General features: G+C 38.5%; 1 protein-coding gene across 1 annotated transcript in view; it reads left to right on the top strand.

Annotated features, from left to right (window-relative positions):
- Window positions 1-21,888, top strand: part of Antxr2 (ANTXR cell adhesion molecule 2) — a 135,966-nt gene that overhangs the window by 57,999 nt on the left and 56,079 nt on the right. Inside the window, exons 12-14 of the mRNA XM_021163097.3 lie at window positions 4,491-4,586; window positions 15,762-15,803; window positions 16,626-16,721. Of these exons, the coding sequence (XP_021018756.1) occupies window positions 4,491-4,586; window positions 15,762-15,803; window positions 16,626-16,721 (234 nt within the window). The remainder of the gene's footprint in view (window positions 1-4,490; window positions 4,587-15,761; window positions 15,804-16,625; window positions 16,722-21,888) is intronic.

The raw sequence follows: 21,888 nt of genomic DNA, 5'->3' as shown, positions 1-21,888 counted from the left end.
TCTAATATACATTAGATTTTAATATTTATAAAAACCCCCAAAGTCATACTTTAGATTTAAAAAAGTAAGAAAATAGAAATGAAGCATTATTTTTAGGAGGTTAAATATGGAAGTATTTTTTTTCTATTATGAAGATTAGAATTTAGTAACCAAAATGTTAATCAAGTTTTGAAATTACTGGTGAGATTTAACAGGTGACATTTTCATTTTGTCTATGTAGACTCAGTCTGTGCTTTCTAATGTAAAAAATCTCATTCTGAGAGCTTGTAGTCGTGAAACTTGAAACTATATTTCAGTTGGGTTATTTCTTTGCATCACCCAGAATTCAGTGTTTTGAAACATAAACGCCATTGAGGCAGTTCCCCCCACCTCCCCATGGTAGTTAATTTTGTATATTGACAGAAAGTTTTGATGTTGGTTTGTTGAACACAGAAACAGGACACTCTAAACTAGATTAGACTGACTGCCCAGCTATTATTCTATATGTAGATGCAAATAAAGGAACACCAAGAAATTCTCTTTTCCTCCAAAAGTCTAAAGTAGCAAGCTTAAGATTTTCCCATATCATGCTTTGCTGCACTGATTCAGGAGACACAATGTTGCCCCTTCAGGGTTTTCTGTTTGCTACAGTAAGACAATGTTGTAGGAAAAAAATTGAAGATTCCACACAGGCTTTTGAGCCTCTTAAGCTCTCTGGGTAATTTTTATTAACATTTCTTTCTGTTTTGTGAATAGCAATTCTTTTTTGCAACATCTAGGTTTTGTGGATGTTGTAATGTTTTGGTTTTTCTCCTCTCAGGATGTGGTTGATCGAGGTTAACAAATATTTGTGCTATGAGGTTAGTTGCTCAGGGCTTAGCTCCCTGAAATGACACTCTTTCTCCATCCTTCTCACCCTCCTTCACACCCTTCCCCCTTTTAAAACTTTCTTCCCAGCAGGCAGGAAAACAGGTATTTGTTTCTGTCTTGTAGTCAAGAGCTAGTTCAGTTTGATGTGCAGAGACTCTGAGATAGAATGGCTCATCTGGTATGGATGTATACAGCCAACTTATCTGAGCCTGGTGAGCTCTAAGGAGAATTATTCATATTCTAAAGAATAAATTGAATTAAAATAAATTGAATTAAATAATTTAATTTAATTGAATTAAAATAATCAATAATTTGATTGAATTAAAATAAAGAATTGTTGAAGAATAAATTGTTTAGAAAGTGAATTCTGGTATGTCAGAAGTGGGGAATAGCTGGAGATAGAATATTAAACATTGAGTAAGGGGTCGAGTTGAGTCTCGGTGAGTTGATGACTTTTGAGTCAAGGCTGGAAAGGTGACGAGGTGAGTCCTCAAGACCGTGAGTGACAGGAAGGTCTGTGCAGAAAGGCTGGTCGGCCAGAGCAGGAGGTGAGACAGCTTCTAAAGAAGAGTGGAAACATGGCAGGGAAAGTGGGGTCTTGATGAGGAAGACTCTGTGGTGGGAGGGCTGTAGGATATTTGATCCTGTGTGACCTACTGTGAACCTTGAGACTTTCTTCCCAGTTACAGAAAGAAGCTCGAACAGAGACACACACTTAATGCTTACAAGGATCCCTCTAGCCACTGTGTGAAAAGGAACAAAATGAAAATATTGACACCAAGTCTTGTAGCATTCCTGTAGTCTAAGAAGCGTGGGAAAGAAGGAGTCCCACTGGGTTGGGTGGTGGTGGGGGGGATGATTGAGATTAAATTTCAATAGATTGTTAAAGTTATAGCCCTTTGTCTAAAGAGAATAAATGTAATTCATGGGCGTAAGAAGGAGACTTAGAATAGTCCCCCCCCTTTTTTTTTTCTTGAGGTGTGGGAAGGATGACCAGTTATGAGGTAGAATATGAAGAGTTCCCTTTTGGTACCATTTGGTGACAGATGTGTCTGAGTGACAGTGGTCCCTCGGTGGTGATGTTATAAAAGCTTCTGCCTCTACAAATGTTAGTGCTTTCTTTGCAAAGTGATTGTGGGAGTCACCCCCAACCCAAATCCCATGTGATGTTTACTAGAGAACTGGACTCAGCCTTCCAGAGGTTTCTGTTTGCCTTCTTGGGTCCCTTCAGGTAGCATTCACTCTCTCAGACTCTATGCTCCCTCCACAGTGGCTTCTCTCTTTTGTGAAAGGCCTTTCATTGCGACTACACAGTTCCCTCACCTGCTCATCCTTCCTCAAGCATTGCCTGCCAGGTTCCCCCATGCGTCTATTGGGTCTCCTTCCTCAGACTTCATAGTGTCATTATTTGTTTGAGTTCCATCTCTATTACACATTGGCTACAGGAGTGCATATTCAGTATGTGGCCTTGGCACCTGTTTAACAGTCTAGCCTTTGGTATTGGCTTCTCAGGTATGGTTTAGATGAATGGGAAAGCATTTTTAGATGTCTGTCACATATATTGAATCCATTTAATTCAAGAAAAAAATGACATTCATGAGTTGAATGTTTTTGAGGATTTTTCAACTGGAGGTCTGTGTACTGACAACATTTCTGAGTAAAAGTGAGACACTTTTAGTTTGTGATCGTGACACAGCTCTAGGAGTGACAAGACCTCTTTTCATGCTCTTCCTCATCTGGCTTCAGGTCCACACCTTGGCGCCAGCTCATAGGACTCTTGTTTTCATTCTTGGCCTTTTCTTAATTTGTTTATAAAGTTATGTGGACAATGAAATTACTTCCTTCATCACACTGATTCCTTTGTGGAGACACATTGTATTTGTCAGTTTTACTAATAGAAACCCTTGATTTTGAGGGGAAAAAATCAAGAATTTTAAGTGCTTATCTACTTAACATTTCAAAAGTCAGCATAGGTTTGTGAGTTTCTTGTTCATTGAACATGCATAGGAAGAACAAATCAGCTGCAGTTTTTGCTGACTCATGGCCTTCATTTGCGTTTCCTCGTCTGTGAAAAGGATATAAATGTGAAAAAAGGGAGGAGATCTGGATGTTCACAGAGTTCTCCCTGAAGGTGTACAGCACAGCCACACTGAGAGTAAATTGCTGAGTTGCCAGGCCTAAGTAGGGGTTGAGAATCTCCACAAGATCCTGAGGCTGAAAGTAAGACCAAGAATGCATAGGGTTCTCCCAGAGTCCACTGCAGTTTCTCACGGACTTCTAGGAAGTGCTTGTCCTGCATATTCCTGCCTTCCTAGTGTGGTACTTACTGTAGCTGCCTGTGGGGGTGGTGTGGTTTGTATTTTAAGTGTTCAACTTGTGGGGAAAGAGGATGGGCTTCCTGTTCTTTCCCAATCTATACTCACTTGTCTTGTGTTCTCCTTAAGAAGACGGTATTTAGATGCTTGTCTAAAGTTCTCGATAGAGTATTTCTTCCTCTTTGTTTTTCCCTCCTGAGTTCTTTCTCTCTTAAAAACAAACAAATCCAACAAAAGATAACCAACTAAAATAGCTTTCCTGGGAGTCCCAGAGACGTTGGATTTGGAAGAGACACTGTTTTCATGTAAAGTCAGTGCCAAGTTCTGTTTATGAAATGAAAGTGTGGATGTCCATTTTGACACCTGTGTCACGTGGAGTCTTGTTGATTTGGAGTTCACTTTCTTGGTATGTAGCTTGCAAATGTCAAGCAAGGAGCATCAAGTGGTAAAGCTGATGGGTAAATGGCCTTGGGATACCTAGGAGATGCACAGTCAGGACAGAAAAATGGAATTAAATCATCCAAAGCTCATAGTTAATTCCATTGTAAAAACACTGCCATTAAAATGTAGGAGAATTCTGTCTAAATTTGTCACCTGATCCAGTGGGGCATTTGTAGCTGTGGACTCTTAGGAAGGAAGGGTTCCTACTAGAAACAGTTAGCCTGAGGCCTGAAGGATGACTCAATGGTTGCTACAGTGCCACTTATAGGCCGGACCCAGAGCAGGTACCCAAAGGGTAGAGGAACTCGGTGGACAGACAGTGGAGAAACGTAAGTGTAGGTCTTGCCTGCGTCATATGTGACCAGAAGTCAGTGGGAGGAAGGACTTATCAGACTGAAGTTTCATTGAGACACAGGCATTGTTTTTCTTATCAACCTGCATTTTATATCTACCTCACCCTCCAAGTGTATAAAGTAATTGCTGTTGTATCACCATAAAACCTGGGGAAATTTTGCCTGGAAGAAATTGGACTTGAACCGATGTAATTGTTGCCTAAGCACAAAAGTCCCTAAGGGACCATTTGTTTAATCCTCAAAAGTTGTGGCTCTCACATTCTTTTAAGACATATTTAAATCAGTCTGCAGCATGTTGGAAGATGCAGCATTTCTTGTTAACCATTTTCGCCTGATATAACATGCTATAAGTGAGATACAAAAAAATTTACAATTAAAAAATACATTAATAACATTTAAAAGAGTGGAACAGAATCTTGGTCTGATATTGTCTGGCCATTTTCACCCAGTGTGTACTTCCTTCAAAGGATAAAGAGCTTATGGGTTTTGATCTTAAACTTCACTTTTTATTCTTTATTTTCTTCCTCTACAGACCAATGGGATTGCAGCCATCATAGCTATTTTGGTGTTGTTGCTGCTCTTGGGTGCTGCCTTGATGTGGTGGTTTTGGCCCCTTTGCTGCAAAGTGGTAAGAAGAATTTTCAACTCTTATTAATTTTTTTTCAAAGTAAGGCCTGGTATATGAATGCATGTCACATGGTCCCCCAAATTAATTAAGGAATGGATTAATCCAGCAATTACAACAGCAAAGTTTTAATTGGCAACTTGAATCTCCATTATTTTATAACTATAGTAAATCCTAGAAAATACTTGCTAATACTTGTAGCATAAAGCCCTCCTCAAAGACACTTTGGAGCTCAGGAGAGAAGTGCCAGGAGATTGGAGGTAGCTGGGATGAAAGTCATTTCCACTCAAGCTCAGGAATAGTTCTGATAAATGGATGCTGCTTTCCACCACCACCAGGAGAGCCACGGGTTCTGTGGCTGTTTAAAGGCTCATAGATGCATATCTTTGAAGATCTATTACACAGGATGTTCTTTTATCTTACAACTGTAACGTGTTCTAGAGGTAAGTCCAATGCAGAACTTAGGCTATCAGTGAAACAGGTCCTTTTAGAAACAGACAAACAGCTTATGCCATTTTAACGTTTACAGAAAGCACATGCAAAAGTCTGGACTGTGGAACTCCCTCTGTTGTCCTAACAGGTCGCTACCCATATGACTTACAAAAGCACCTCACATCTTTATCTAGTGGTTAATCCACTACAGCGCTTACACAAGGCTTGCTGGGCTGATGGGCTTCCCTGGGGACCCACGCCTATCCAAAGCTCTGGGACAGAGTCTGTTTTCCTTATCACTTCCTGTTTAAAGAGGAAGCCTCATTCCTTGCCTTGTGACTCTTTCATCACACCAGAGTCAGTCCCTCTGTGTCATATCCCCCGACTTACAGATCTCTCCAACTGAATCCAAGTGGGAAGGCTACCCGATGTTAAAGACCTGTAGATCCCAGATTGGCCCATTATCTCAGGGGTGTTAATCATCACAACCCCTTAACCATGTAAGGTACTTTATTCACAGTGCCAGGGATTAGGTTAGAGAGGTAATATTCAGCCTTCTACATGATAGTGCATAAAATACACACACACACACACACATGTATGTATGTATGTATGTATGTATGTATGTATATTTTACTTAATCCCCTTTATATAGAGTTTATCATAGAAAAGATTATCCCAGGAAAATCTGTCAGTGTATTCTGTGTATTTCTTGTTTTGAGAGTGTTACTTACGTAAGCACGCTTTCATTATCTCATCACACAAAAGACTGACTGCCTTTCCCCTTCCCCTTTGCTAAGCGATTTCAACTTCTCACAGTATCAGGCCATGGTTTATATTCTGGCTATGTTTCTTATCACGTGTACTGCAGTCTGTTTTCCTGAGGCAGCCTTAGGATCCCCTACCTCAGGGTAGCTGGCCCACAGAGGAGGCACGGCATTGACTCAGACATCAGGAGGGACGAGACGCTTCCTGTCTCTTTGCTGAACTCATCAAGTTGCTGCCACAGCAGTTTATGCTCAAAAAGTTTCCCCGATATAATCTTGATTACCTTAGACACGGCTATTTTGGGGTGGATGGCATTCTTGAGTCTCAAATTAAAAAGCAAAAAGGTGCCCTAATGTGATTTGTGCTCCTTGCATTTTTAATTTAAATTTCACGGTGGCGGATTCCTCCCTTCATTAGGTAGTAATTTCATTTACTATTGGTCACAGGGTGCAAAAGTGTCCAAGTGTGTCACTGTTCCCTTAAAGATACATAAAAAAAAAGAACTGATATGGACCATTTTCAGGAAGTTGTTATTATTCTGAAATGTAGTTTTAGAACATAAATTTGGATATTATAAAGGAGACTCTAGCATCAGCTTGTGAAACAGGTCCATTCTAACCTGAGACTCTGCAGATAATAAACCACGAACCTATGCTATGCAAGGCATTGAGAAGCCCCTTCAGGCACGTTATAGGATTTCAGGGAGAGTCCCTAGCTGCAGAAATAGCTTGGCTTCCCATTAGTACTGAAATGTGTTTGCCAGGGCAGCCACTTTTGCTTCACACTTGGAAACAGAATGAAAAGCAGCAGGCCCTGAGTGTGAACTTGTAGTCCCACCTGGGTGGGATGTGAACTGTAGCAAATGTGCTCTAATGAGGCTTAAAAGCTGGGGTATGGGGCAGGCAAAATCCTCCCTTCAGCCTTTGATGACCATGTGTTGACCATGTAGAAGGTGGAAACTACTGTGCTAGGAGCTGGAGAATCATACATTCTTTCAATATGATATGAAACTTCATATTTTAATATGGAAGCAAGAAATGTGGGCTAGACATGTAAATGAAGGACTGTAAGTACCCAATAGCAACATGTGAAGGGCAACAACGTCAGAGGCACCTGACTGTGTCTGTGATCTCAAATATGTTTTGAAGAAGAAAGAAAATATGCAGTTAATAAAGAACACTTCAGGTGTGTGTGTGTATGTGTGTGTGCATGCCTGTGTGTGTGCCTGCATGTGTGTGTGTATGTGTGCATGCCTGCGTGTGTGCCTGCATGTGTGTGTGTGTGTGTTGTGGTATGCTTTGAGAAGTGCTAAGCTGAGACCTACTGTAGAAGACAGTTTGGATTTTAATTAGACCCTCATTCAAAAGGATGTCCTGTGTCTTTTAGAACATTTGCACTCACTCGAGAGACTTGAGGTGCTTTGAGGACTGAATGATTTAGGCTTTTGCAATAGAGAGATTGTCTTGAATGGTTTAGTTGGGCTCTATACGTAACCACAACCCTTATGAGTAAAACCAGAAAGAGGGGAGACAGCACAACGGAGACAGATTGTACTGAGGCAGACATCAAGACAAGGAACACTGACATGAGCAGAAGCTGGGAGAGCAAGGGACAGTCTCCCCTGCAGCCTGCAGAAGGAAGCCACTAGCCAACAGCCAACTTTTAACTCCATTATACTCAATTCAAACTCTTGACTCCAGGAGTGAATGGACACAAATCTTTAGTGTTTTAAACCACATGTGTTTTGATAACTCTTGGTTGCAGCAATAAGAAAAAATTGTATCTTTAGATTGATTCTGATATTCCCAAGTTGGAAGCGACTCGTTGGGACTATAGATTTTGGAAAGCAGGAGGTATGCCGTAGGGATAAAGGCATTTGCCAACAAGCCTGATGATCTGAGTTCAATAGCTGGAAGAATCCAACATGTGGAAAGATAATCGGCTCCCCCAAATTGTTCTCTGACTTCCATATTCCTATTATGGTACTAAATAAATGTAATAAAATAAAAATAGAATAAAGCATTTTTGGTTTATTATGGTTAACTGTCAAATAGCATGTATAATGCTTAATGTACTGAATAGACTTCCTGTCTCAGAGTGAGATCAAAACAGTGTCAGATTATAATTCATAGAAATGTCTAAAGCATATGTATTACTAGCATCATCAGAAAGCAGGATCCATGGACAGGTTATCTAGGATGATACTACCTGTAAGAAGTGCCTAACAAATTTCGTTGTGGTGCTGTGACTCTTCTGGAAAGCTAGAGATTGGTGTTTGGCCCGCCAGAGACTAGCAGGCATGGGGCATTTAGATAATCATGGTATCTATGAAGCTAGCATGTGGCTGTTAACTGTTCCGACTTCATTCCAGGACACAAGGAACAAATGAAAATCAGAAGCTTTATTTCTGCACTATTTTATACTGAGTTTAGTCAAAATGCATAGGGTGAAATAGTACATTTTATTGATGATGTGGAAGTAAATGTCTAAATAAGCAAGTAGTTAGTATGATTATTTAAACTTTTATCTTCCATTTAGCTCAGCAAGTTCATGAAAACAGGTGCTGTGATTGTTATTCATTATAAATATGCCCAGTGGTATCAACATAACCAAATAACAAATAAAGGTTCAGTAAATACTTCTTCTGGGGCATCTTCTTGAACAATGCCATCACAGACACTGAGAGATGTAGTGTCTGTATCCACCCACATCAGCTTTAAAATAGAGCGCTCTGTTGCTCGCTGTAAAATAAGTCCTGTTGGCTGTGGAAACATATTGGGCTGGAAGGAATTTGTAGTTGTTTCCCAGCATGCCTGGTTCTTTCATTTTTCCTGCAAACTTGTCTCTTATAAATGAACACACAATAGAAAACACACGTTTAGTACTTCCATCGAATTGGACTTCACCATTGTAATAAAATCTAAAGTAGACTCAGTTTAGCTCTTATGGAGTTGCCACTACATGCAACCCACAGGGCATTTTCTAACAGAGGGATTATGAATCTCTATGGAAAAGAAGTCTTTGTACCTACCAGTAATGGAAATCTATCCTTTGCCTTCATTATTGGCTTATGGTCCCTGAAAGTCCTAGGAGTTCTGAAGACTGTCACCACTAGAAAACTCAGTTTCTATAACACGTCTGTAGTTCAGGTAATTCTAAAATGTATTTTACATGCATCCCTACTGCACTGGCTGGTTTCATGTGTCAACTTGACACAAGCTGGAGTTATCATGGAGATAGGAGCCTCCCTTGAGGAAATGCCTCCATAAGATCCAGTTGTAAGTCATTTTCTCAATTAGTGATTAAGGGTGGGAGGGCCCATTGTGGGTGCTGCCATCCCTGGGCTGGTAATCCTGGCTTCTATAAGAGAGCAAGCTGAGCAAGTCAGAGGAAACAAGCCAGTAAGCAGCACCCTCCACGGCCTCTGCATCAGCTCTTGCCTCCAAGTTTCTGCACTGTGTGAGTTCCTGTCCTGACATCATTTGGTAGTGCACAGCAATGTGGAAGTGTAAGCTGAATAAACCCTTCCTTCCCTAACTTACTTCTTGGTCATGATGTTTGGTACAGGAATAGAAACCCTGACTAAGACACCTACTTCACATGTATGATAGGTACTATGCCAGTTACTTGGTCTCATTACTTAGTAAGTTAATAAAAAGCATCTCTGTTCCTGCAACAGACTTTTAATAGATTTGACAAATGAATATATATTTATAACTATAATATAATTTCAATATTATTCAAGTACTCCAAATCCCAGGCATTTGAGTTTTTCTTTGTTAGTATGAGAAAGTTCCTGTAGATTCACCAGGCTGTTAAAGCAGAGTATCAGAAACAAAAGAAAAAGCAGAGAAGTCTCTTAAAAGCTAGCCACTCAAGATGCCTTTACTGTGATTGTTTATACTTTTCTGTCTTGCCATTCGTTTTAAGGAGTGCCTTTTAAGAATAAGAGGGAGGGGTGATGGTGACTGAAAATGCCACAGGTAGTGTCCTCTGCATGCCTGGCTCTCATACAGAATCAGAAACAGGAGGAAATTTGGCCCAGGAGGTTTTATCTATTGATATTTTAGCAAGAGAGCTCTTACAAGAAGCTGGATGAACAGGCCTACCATTCATCATCTGTAGATTGTGTGGTGTTTGTGAACGGCTCCAGCAGGGCAATAAGCTATCAGAATATGTAGATGTTTTCATTTCTGTTTAGCTTAGAGGACATGTTGTGTTTCTGGCAGATTTGTTTCACTAAACAGGACAGCAGAAAAGACAGCCAGATAGTAGCATCATTTGGGATAGCCAAACACTCCACAGAATTACAGATGTAAGGCTAATGAGGTGGCAAACAGAGGCTTTCTGGATTATTGTCAACTAGCATGGTACACAGCTGCAAATAAGGTTGATTATTCTGGAAACAATGCAGTCGGGTGTTAGCCTAGCGTCCTTAGCCAAAGTTCTCCATTCTCAAGGAAACACTGTTACATTCATTCATTGTGTCTTTAGGGCACTTAGGATGTTACCTAAAGGGTTTGTGACTCTTAAATTAGAAAACAACTTAAAAGTGTCCTTTTGAAAGAACAATTTACTTACAAGTTAAACTTCATGGTCATGTTTCCGACCAGAGCTCTATAGAATAATTTTCTTAGCCAGCAACAGCTGTGCTGTTCCCTTTACAAGTAATAACACTTCTATATTGCACTTGCATTTTATTGTTGAGGAGGGCTCCTGGTACTTTTATTGAGTTACTTTCAGAGAAGCCCGATTTTGGGAGGAATGCGCAATAAAACAGAAGTAATTTAAATTTTAATATGCCTTCCTTGCACCATTAATTAAAATGATTTATGTTCAGTTGCCTCATACAGTGTGATAGATGCTAGGATGTATTGCTTCCACGGTGATATTTTCCAACAGCATCATTTTAGAAACAGTATCAAGTTCTTCTTGGTCTATGTATGACAGCAGCACCTTTTGCAACTGCTGGCAGGATATACATTTATAGTGTTCGTCCCATGTTCCATGTGACCTTTATAGGTTGTATTTACTGTGTAGATTTCTGACTTCTGGTTTTTTTGGTTTAAGGTAAGACTCTCTGAAGACTAGTGAATTTGCTAAAAGAGAAAAGAAGGATGAGATAACTGGACTATTTTCAGTGTTCAGCTAAGGGATTCAGAAAAGGACTTTCTAAGTACAAATTTAAGGGAACCTAGGGTTTAAGTAGTCTAGAATGAAAAAAAAAAAAGCTCACTGCCCTTGATCCATAGTTTTGTCAAGGAGAAAAGGGAAAATGATTTATATATTTTATTATATATATTACATATATATGTGTGCATATATATATTTAAAATCCTGTAAATACTCAGAGTGTTCTCCACGTTGTCTGCAGGCTTGTAGCTCTTAGATGGTTTTCTTGTAGTTACTGGCAAAAATTACTTCTGAAACACTACTTATCCACAGTCATTATACTGTATCTTATTTTAAAACTCCAAAGCAGTTCAATGTTGACAGTTCTTTCACTATTTTTTTTCTGAGTATCAGAACATATGATTGCATCAAGCTGGCTGCAGGCTCCCGTGCTGACATTTCCTCGCGCAAAGAATGCCCACATCACTCGAACATTTGAAAAGTGTTAATGAGCCGATCAAAAGGACTGTTGCCTGAAGCAGCTAACTTTTTTTTTTTTTTTTTTTTTTTTTTTAATGTTTAAGAAATCGGCTCTCCTCCAAACTGAAATCTTCATTCTAGCAGCTAAGGAGACGAGATGTAATCCCCCCACCACCCCGACGATGATAATAACAAACGGAAAAAAAATTGGAGGAGACTCAAACTCTCCATATGGTTCATAAAGTGGTGGAAGTGTTTTCCAGAATTTTCAATACAGAGCTGAAGGATGCTAAGTGGAAAAAAATCCTGGCAACTAGGCAATATTATGCCTTTTAAAACCTGCACATTCTCATGAAATATGGTGCACATGAATACATTCTTCTCTGGAGTGAATGTGCTCTTGTGCTATTTAATGTAAGAGTGAGTTTCTCACGACTGTTATTTTTAATGCTTTTGGACCACACTAAGTTTTTCTTTCTCCCCCACAAACTAATTTTACTGGCATGCAGGGTTACTGCTTCCATGTAGACTCCTGTCAATTTTTGGCTTTAGGGACAATTTGCAACGCATTATTTTCTTTTTTTTTTTTCCCCTTTGTTGCTTAGGAGGCCACATGGTATCATGGAGAGGAATATTCTGAAATGTAAGAGAACTAGTTTATTTCTTGTCCTGAAATTTCTAAGTGGTGCTGGGTCTAAAGGCAGACGTGCAATGCTCTGAAATGGTGTAAATCTCATCTCTAGCACACACTTCATGTAACAAATTTTCTAGCATGCATGATTTCTCAGTAACACTGCTTAGAAAACAACTGGTATACCACAGACTTTTCCTTGGTCTTCCAACCTTTCCTTTGAATGTATCGCATGTAGTGGAACTAAACTCAGTGTTTGGAGGTAGATTGTTTTAAGCGATAGACCTGAATTTTAAATTTATTCTTTTTTCTTTGTTTATACTCATGGGGGGATTGTTGAAATTAGAGCTTTCTATTTGGCTATGCTTAAAATGGGCATCAGCAGAGTAGTCTTACAGGCTCATGAACATGAAAGAGGACAGAAGGTCTACCACATGGCAACACAAGGAAAGGATAGACACTGTTAGTAAGAGAACATGGTCCAACCCGGTTCTGGGGGTTCTGGGTCCTGTCCTGAAGCTTCCTACCATTTGTTGTGATGAAGGGTGTGTCTCTTTACTCAGTAGACTGAGACTTGCCTGAAGCAGAACATAAGGCTCCATTTTCATTATTAAGCATGTGTACTTTCAGACTTCAGCATCTCTCTACATTTAAAATTGGTCATACACATCAACATTTTCATATTGCCTGAAGAAATAACCTCTGATAGGATCTTTTCTGGAATGAGATGAATACAAGGTGCATGCTCACACATTGATATGTAATTATACAAAGTCATAGAAACAAGAAATACTGTGATGTATGTATTTTTAGTTTCTTATAACCATTTTCATGTTGGAGAGAACCTAATATTAATCCAGTTTATTCCAAGATGTTGAAAATTGGGATGATCTTATGGATCTCTTACTCCTGTTAAATCCACAGGTTCACTAGCTTTATTGGTTAACAGAGAAAAAATGATGACTATTAAAATTAGCAGTATTTTATTATGATGAGTTCTTTCTGTATAATTTCATATTTATATCAGTATTTCACTTGAAACTTGATCATGACCTAAAACATTAATGTCCATATATTTTAAGGGATTAGGGGGATTATCAATCTGGTTGGAGTAAGATACATAGAGAGAGAATATTGAGGCAGAGCATTGTGGATACTGATTACCAATCACACTGAGACCTTAGAACTCTGACAAGAGTACTGTTGGGTCATACAGATCTACTCCAAAGAGGCTTGATATTTCCATAATATGGATTTCGAAACGTAAAAGCTTCCCAGTGAAACAGAAACACACAAAAGTACCTCTTGTCCTGGCTAAGTTTGATAGAAGTGACCACATAAAGATTTTCTAAATATAAAATTATTTTATGTGTGTGCATGTGTGCTTGAGTATATGCATTGTGCTACATGCATAAACGTATTTGCAGAGATCAAAAAGGGGCGTTGGTTCCCCTGGACCTAGAGTTCTGGGCGGTTGTGAGCCACCACATGAGTTCTGGGAAATGAGTCTGGGTTTCTGCAAGAGCAGTAATTGCTCTTAATTCTGCATCCTCACAGAAGGATCTTAATTTGAAACTCAATTTTCCCTCTATTAGTGGGCATCTAGGAAATAAAAAGGAAGAGTTAGTGATGGGATTGGACAGTGATCTTCAGGATGGTATGATCAAGCTAAAGGTTCTGTTTATATTAAATTATATTTGCCCTTGCAAGAGGCACATGCTAAAAGAGTGTATTTGAAATCTTTACTATGAAACGAAAGTGGTCTCAGATATATTCGGTCTTAGTGGGAGAGAAGGGTATATTTTGTTCTTTCTCTGGTGAGAGAACTCCAGAGAACATGTGACAAACCAAGAGAGATGCAAATTCCAAAGCCTTTCAATAAAATCCAATACTTTCTTCATTTGAGCCATGTGCATTGGAACTTAGAATTCATTTTGACTGGGGTGGGGGGATGATTGATTAAGCTCCTGTTAGAAGAACACAGATTAGAATGAAGACTTGCTAAAGGGACCGAAGGGTGCTAGTTGTTTAATTTTTACCACAAGAATTTCACGTAATCATTGGTGAAAATGTACTGTAATGATAGACTACCAAGAGCAAGGCTATTAGTAATTGTATTTTCCTGCTATGGCCTTTTACTTTTTGAGAAAGTCACACATGCTTATAATATGTTTGATGAAATCTCTCACCTCTGACCCCTCCCCTCCAATTTCTTCTCTCTCTCTATCTTACCAGTTCCCCCTACCAATCTTGTGTGTTCTTTTTGTGAAACCCATCAATTAAAACACTGAGAAGAGTCAAGGAAGCATGAGGCCCCAACTACTTTGGCCCAAAACACCATTGAATATAATCATTCAGCCATATTTAAAAATGTTATTTTAGCTTAAGGAAACTGTAGTTATGATATCAACTCATGAATATATACTAAAGAAAACGAACAGAATAACCCAGGTAGCACACAACCATTTTATTAAAAATGGTTTATGTATTTAGCTCTCAAATAAAAATGCAGTAAATATTCTAGCCTCTAAAACCAAGCATTTCTTTCCATTAGGAAGTAAAAGTGTGTGTGTGTGTGTGTGTGTGTGTGTGTGTGTGTTGTGTTATGTATATGTGCCTGTGTGCACACATTTTCCAGACTCCAAGACCAGGGCTGAAGTGTGGAAACTGTTAGAAAGAGAAGTTTTGGCTTTGTGTGGGGAAAAAACTTTCAAATGATGAGTTTCTTGCCAGTTAAATGATGTTTTATGAAGCAGTGAATTTCTCTATTGCAGCTGTCCAAACATAATTGGAACCACTACTTGGTAGGGAATTTTTAGAATATCGAAGTTTTGGTTTGTGTGTGCTTTGCATGAGTTGAAAAATGTGTTTGACATCTTTAAAGTTCATGGAATTCTAAGTCCTTGATTTTGAGTTGTGACAGCGAGAACAGAATAAAAAAATCTTTTCTTATTTCTTTATCTTTCCTCTTTTCTGTGTTTCCTCCCTCCTTCTCTCTCTTTCCTCCCTCATTCCTATTTCCCTTCCTTCTTTTCCTTTTCCTCCTCATTTTCTTTAATCTTTCCACCCCATTCATCTCCCTTTCCCTCTGACTTTCACCTTTGTCTTCTGCCCTAAATCCTTAAAAGAATATTTTATACCAATACCACTCTGATAAATCATGGGAACACAGAGGGAAGGCAAGGCTCACATGAAACTCGAATTGGCATGTGCAAGGAGATTTTTTTCCTAAAGCTAGATAAAATCAAGAACTCTGATATATCTTGGGAAGGAAGATAGAGGTATCTGGGAATATCATAAAAATTATAATCCTCTTTGAGAAGACAGAAATTCATGGCAGAGAGAGGGTAGAGAAATATTTCAAGGAATTTATAGGATCTGGGAAGATTTCGGAGAAGGTACTAGAAAGAAGAAAGGGTTTGTTGATTCTTCTGCCGTTTGTAGTCTGCTTTTGGAAAGAGTGAACACTGGAAGGGAACATTGGGAAGAAATTTGGGTTGGCTTTGATCTGACTGAGTAAAATGCTGACAATAGTGTTCCCTTTAGATGTGCAGGTTGGAAAAGATAAAAATACTCCCTTCTTAATAAAGGGGCTATAGACTCCATAACGTTAAGTCAGCTTCATTTGACTCACATTTTGTCATAAATCTTAACCCCATCTCTGGAGTTGCCACCGTAGCCATTATTTTGTTCACTCTTACCTTTTCTTATGCAATGGAACCTTTTACATTTTATTTTGTTCTATTTTGTGACAGGTTATCAAGGACCCTCCCCCACCACCTCCTGCACCAGTGGAGGTAAGCGCATGCCTGGTAAAGGGATACAGGGGTTCTTTTATTTTTATATATAAATAGCATTCCAAAATTAGACCAATTCTATTTTTGTGACAGCCAAGTATGTACTTTTTGATTTGTGATAAACCAACTGCAACTTTTTATCTTATGAGTTCTTTAATGTACTAGAGGAATGGGCCCTTCATGGGTAGACATAGACAGACTGGTTATAGGATGGAAAGTACATGAGGATTTAATATGGTTTTATAATCATGTATTAGTGGTCCTGATGACACTTCTCTAAAATTGTTAAAATATCCAATCTGGCTGTTGAAAGGTGTCATTACTTTCTTCAGAGTGATAATTGCTATTGTATCACTCTGTTAGCTGTCATCGGACTAGCAACATAAAGGAAGGGATGTTTTGGTATTGTGTGTTTTCAGGGCTTCTTTAATGTTTGTCTTTTCATTATAAATTTTATACTTCAAAGTTACATATATACTGAAAGATGAAGTAATTGAAATGTGGCCCCACGTTGAATAATCTTTTCAAGTTTGAATTGTTGAGCATACTTGCTTTAGACACACAACACTCAGTTCAAACGGCAACGTCTGTTAGTTACTGGGTGATGCAGAGAGAATCTGATGAAGGGGAAGATCAACCATACCTTGTAGAACAGTACTTGAATTGTGTGAAATTATAAACACACTGTATATCCCATGTATAATTTTTTTCAGTTTTCCATAACAATTGAATAATTTAAAACATCTCAATGCAACCCACCTCTGACTAAGCAATATTTTAATAAATTAATTAGATCCACTTTTAAAAACTGTATCTCCATAGGAGGAGGAGGAAGATCCTTTGCCCAACAAGAAGTGGCCGACTGTGGACGCTTCCTACTACGGAGGTCGAGGGGTTGGAGGAATTAAAAGGATGGAGGTTAGTCTCTTAAAGCAAGAGAAAGCACTGATCTAAAGTATACATTTGTAGGATTCTCCAGCCACAGACACCATGCTTTTTATAATTGCATCCCTCTTTAGTCAGCACTGGGTCCTCTCTGTGCACATTGCTTCTCCGTGGAAACATCCTAACCATGTCCAGAGCTGGTGAAGAACAGCAGGCTCCATCAATCAAAGGACTGCATTGATAAGATTTATGAATGCTAAGGATAAAAATAGTTATGGGTTTCCTCACTGCTTTGGAAAAAAAAACCCCATGGAACATCAACTTTAAAAATGTCAGTCATTTACAGTTGCAACAATGCTCTTCTTTGAAAAGACCTAACAGTTAGTTACTATTTGAGAGAATTCGCTTTTGCAATAGTCAACACCATGGATATGACTTTATCACAAATACAGAAGAGGCACATTTAAAAATTTAACAGCTCTTACTTACCAGTTACCAACTATCCCAGTTAATACTTCAGATCATTTATTATGTGGAACTAATTTTTTTTGTTAGTCCAGTATTTCAAAGATGGAGATTCTTTCTAAAGAAAAGAGTAATGTGAGACTGTGAATGGATCCTGAGCAGAAGGATCCATTGGGAGTTTCTGTATTAGTAGGTTTGTGTTATAAACACTTTAGATAAACCAACTTACAAAGAAGGAATTTTATTTTGACTTGGAGTTCTAACCTAGGGTTCATAAGGTTCATAAGCCTTCCTGGTTCTGGCCCTGTGTCCAGGCTGACCATGGGCAGGTAAGAAGCAAGAAGAAAAATGTCCTGCTATCACCCCCTACAGGCCCAACCTATGAAGGCCTTAGACCTACAAAGGTCTTAGACCTCCTTCTGGGCACACTTCTTATAGGTGCTGTTACCTTCTGAAAGAGCCTTACTGATGACCAAGACGTTAATACATGTGTCCTTAGGGGACTTTCCATATCCAAACTGCAGCAGTTTCTTTATGCTCAAGAAAGAACATGCATGCTTCCCAGAACCCTGTAATCCAAAGTTCAAGAGTCCTTGAAGTCCAGAGTGTGAAGTTGCATCACCTGGCCTCCCTTTTCAGTTGTGGAAAAATTTTTGAAAAAGAACGAGCCAACTTTCATTGAGTCTGTGTCCATGAATCTTGTACAGTTTGGCCACATTACTGCACTATTCTATTGATGCAATGATAAAGTGGATGATAATGGATTTAAAAAAGATAAAAACAAAAACCACCCCACAGATATTTACAATGAAATTCAATATAAAAATACATACAATAAACTGAATTGAGAATTAAGTGTTATTAAAATTTATCCAATATGAATTTAAAATCAGAGTGGGAAAATCAAGTCCATAATGCTTGTATCAGCTCACCCATTCAACCCTGCCAAGCGCTCAAGCTGGAGAAAGTAAATTAATTATAGAAGGTCTGAGATGGTCTGAATTGCAGGACAAAACTTCAGCGCTCAGGTTCTAGTCAGTCAAATCTGTTACTTCTTGTTGTTGTTGCTTCTACAGATCCCACTCTTTTAAATTAAATGCTTATTTAAACCTTCTGGAGTTGGAGTTTGCAGAAAGCCAGAGCTAAGCTTTTTGATATCTTTTAGCACAACAGACCCACTTACTACAATTCCTAATAACTTCACATGGGTGTTTCTGCCATTTTCTCCTGAAACTGACTTTTTTTCTTTTTAAATTATGAAACTGCTCCTTAATTATCTAGACTCTTAGTGGTGCAGCTGTGCTCTGGAAGTTATGAAACTCACTGTTGAGGACGGAAGCCAAGGGTGAGGGGAAGAAGTCATCTCTGAAGCTTGTAATCAACGAGGCCACGGATACCCACTCTGCTAAGACCTTCTCTAGCAACTGATTTTTGTTCTTCTTTCTCCCTTACTTTTAGGCCACCTCAATGTGTTCAACTCAAAATATTAAAGATTTATACATGTGTGTGTGTGTGTGTGTGTGTGCATGTGCGCACACACACACACTAATTCCTTTGTGGAGTTGGAAGAAACTTCTACAAGGAGTTTTCTGGTTTTTAGGCCCTAAGATTAAGTGTGGTTCATGTTTGGGGATGATTGATTATAACTCAGAAGCTCCTTCATGAGGCAAAGACAGCGAATTTATTAAATCTCTCTAGGCCTCCATTCCTGAGGGCCACGTGTGCAGTCATCAGAGCCTGGACATGCTAGGTTGGATGAAATCCAGTTTAACCAGCTTTCCTTTCTTTCTTTTTTTTTTCATGGTTTCAGTGATATTTGATTCTAATTATCACAAGGTCTATAGTTTCATCTGTGAAGGCTTAGGAGCGATTTTTCTGAGTGACTCTGAATTTTATCTACTTACTGCTCTATTCTAGATTGTTTCTCTGAGTTGTGTTCACTAAGCGATCTTGTCCCCTGTTTTCTCTTGTTTTACTGCATTAAGTTGTGAAGTTACAGCTGCATGAAATGCATACTCATTTTAGAGTTTTAAATTCAATTAGTTATGTCCAAAGATTTTATTCCAGGTGTTAGCTTATCTAGGTAAGGACTTATTTGAAAAGAAAAAAAGAAAAATATTTTTTCCCTTTGTTTTTTTTATTAGATATTTTTTCATTTACATTTTTATTAAATATTTTCTTCATTTAAATTTCAAATGCTACCCCCAAAACCCCCTATACCTTTCCCCCACCCTGCTCCCCAAGGCACACATTCCTGCTTCCTGGCCCTGGCATTCCCCTGTACTGGTCTTCACAAGACCAAGGGCCTTCTTTGATTTCTTTCTTCAGAGACTTGAAGTTCTTATCATACAGACCTTTCACTTCCTTAGAGTCACACCAAGGTATTTTATATTATTTGTGACTATTGTGAAGGGTGTTGTTTTCCTAATTTCCTTCTCAGCCTGTTTATCCTTTGTGTAGAGAAAGGCCATTGACTTGCTTGAGTTAATTTTATATCCAGCTACTTCACTGAAGCTGTTTATCAGGTTTAGGAGTTCTCTGGTGGTATTTCTAGGGTCACTTATATATACTATCATATCATCTGCAAATAGTGATATTTTGACTTCTTCTTTTCCAATTTGTATCCCCTTTTGTCCTTTTGTTGTCTAATTGCTCTGGCTAGGACTTCGAGTACTATATGGAATAGGTAGGGAGAAAGTGGGTAGCCTTGTCTAGTCCCTGATTTCAGTGGGATTGCTTTGAATTTTTCTCCATTTAGTTTGATGTTGGCTAGTGGTTTGCTGTATACCTCTTTTAATATGTTTAGGTATGGGCCTTGAATTCCTGACCTTCCCAAGACTTTTATCATGAATGGGTATTAGATTTTGTCAAATGCTTTCTCAGCATCTAACGAGATGATCATGTGTTTTTTGTCTTTGAGTTTGTTTATATAGTGAATTACGTTGATGGATTTCTGTATATTAAACCATCCCTGCATCCCTGGGATAAATCCTACTTGATCATGATGGATGATCGTTTTGATGCGTTCTTGGATTCTGCTAGAGAGAATTTTATTGAGTATTTTTGCATTGATATTAATAAGGGAAATTGGTCTGAAGTTCTCTTCCTTTGTTGGGTCTTTATGTGGTTTAGGTATCAGAGTAATTGTGGCTTCATAGAATGAATTGAGTAGAGTACCTTCTGTTTCTATTTTGTGGAATAGTTTGAGGAGAGTTGGAATTAGGTCTTTGAAGGTCTGATAGAACTCTGCACTAAACCCATCTGGTCCTGGGCTTTTTGTGGTTGGGAGAAGATTAATGACTGCTTCTATTTCTTTAGGAATGGGACTTTTTAGATCATTAATCTAATCCTGATTTAATTTTGGTATCTCGAATCTGTCTAGGAAGTTATTCATTTCTTCCAGGTTTTCCAGTTTTGTTGAGTATAGCCTTTTGTGGTAGGATCTGATGATGTTTTGGATTTCCTCAGATTCTGTTGTTATGTCTCCCTTTTCATTTCTGATTTTGTTAATTAGGATACTGCGCCTGTGCCCTCTAGTTAGTCTGACTAAGGGTTTATCTATCTTGTTGATTTTCACAAAGAACCAGCTCCTGGTTTGGTTGATTATTTGAATAGTTCTTTTTGTTTCCACTTGATTGATTTCAGCCCCAAGTTTGATTATTTCCTGCAGTCTACTCCTCTTAGGTGAATTTACTTCCTTTTCTTCTAGAGCTTTTAGGTATGCTGTCAAGCTGCTAGTGTATGCTCTCTCTCTTTCTTTTTGGAGGCACTCAGAGCTGTGAGTTTTCCTCTTAGGACTGCCTTCATTGTGTCCCATAAGTTTGGGTATGTTGTTGCTTCATTTTCATTAAACTCTAAAGTCTTTAATTTCTTTCTTTATTTCTTCTTTGACCAAGTTATCATTGAGTAGAATGTTGTTCAGCTTCCACATGAATGTTGGCTTTCTATTATTTATGTTATTATTGAAAATCAGCCTTAGTCCATGGTGATCTGATAGGATGCATTGGATAATTTCAATATTTTTGTATCGGTTGGGGCCTGTTTTGTGACTGATTATATGGTCAATTTTGGAGAAGGTGCCGTGAGGTTCTGAGAAGACATTATCCTTTTGTTTTAGGATAAAATGTTCTGTAGATATCTGTTAAACCCATTTGTTTCATAACTTCTGTTAGTTTCAATGTGTCTCTGTTTAGTTTTTGTTTCCAGGATCTGTCCATTAATGAGAGTGGGGTGTTGAAGATTCCTACTATTATTGTGTGAGGTCCAATGTGTGCTTTGAACTTTACTATAGATTCTTTAATGAATGTGGATGCCCTTGCATTTGGAGCATAGATATTCAGAATTGAGAGTTCATCTTGGTAGATTTTACCTTTGATGAGTATGAAGTGCCCCTCCTTGTCTTTTTTGATAACTTTGGATTGGATTCTATTTTATTCGATATTAGAATGGCTACTCCAGCTTGTTTCTTGGGACTATTTGTTTGGAAAATTTCTTTCCAGCCTTTCACTCTGAGGTAGTGTTTGTCCTTTTCCCTGAGGTGAGTTACTTGTAAGCAGCAAAAAGTTGGGTCCAATTTATGTAGCCAGTCTGTTAGTCTATGTCTTTTTATTTGGGAATTGAGCCCATTGATATTAAGAGATATTAAGGAAAAGTAATTGTTGCTTCCTGTTATTTTTGTTTTTAGTGTTGGGATTCTGTTCTTGCTGCTGTCTTCTTTTAGGTTTGTTGAAGGATT

Source organism: Mus caroli, unplaced genomic scaffold, assembly GCF_978045245.1.
Source record: "Mus caroli unplaced genomic scaffold, Mus_caroli_1 scaffold_4, whole genome shotgun sequence".
In the NCBI taxonomy this organism is placed as follows: domain Eukaryota; kingdom Metazoa; phylum Chordata; class Mammalia; order Rodentia; family Muridae; genus Mus; species Mus caroli.
Note: the sequence above shows the minus strand (reverse complement) of the source record. Positions and strands in the feature narration are given on the sequence as shown.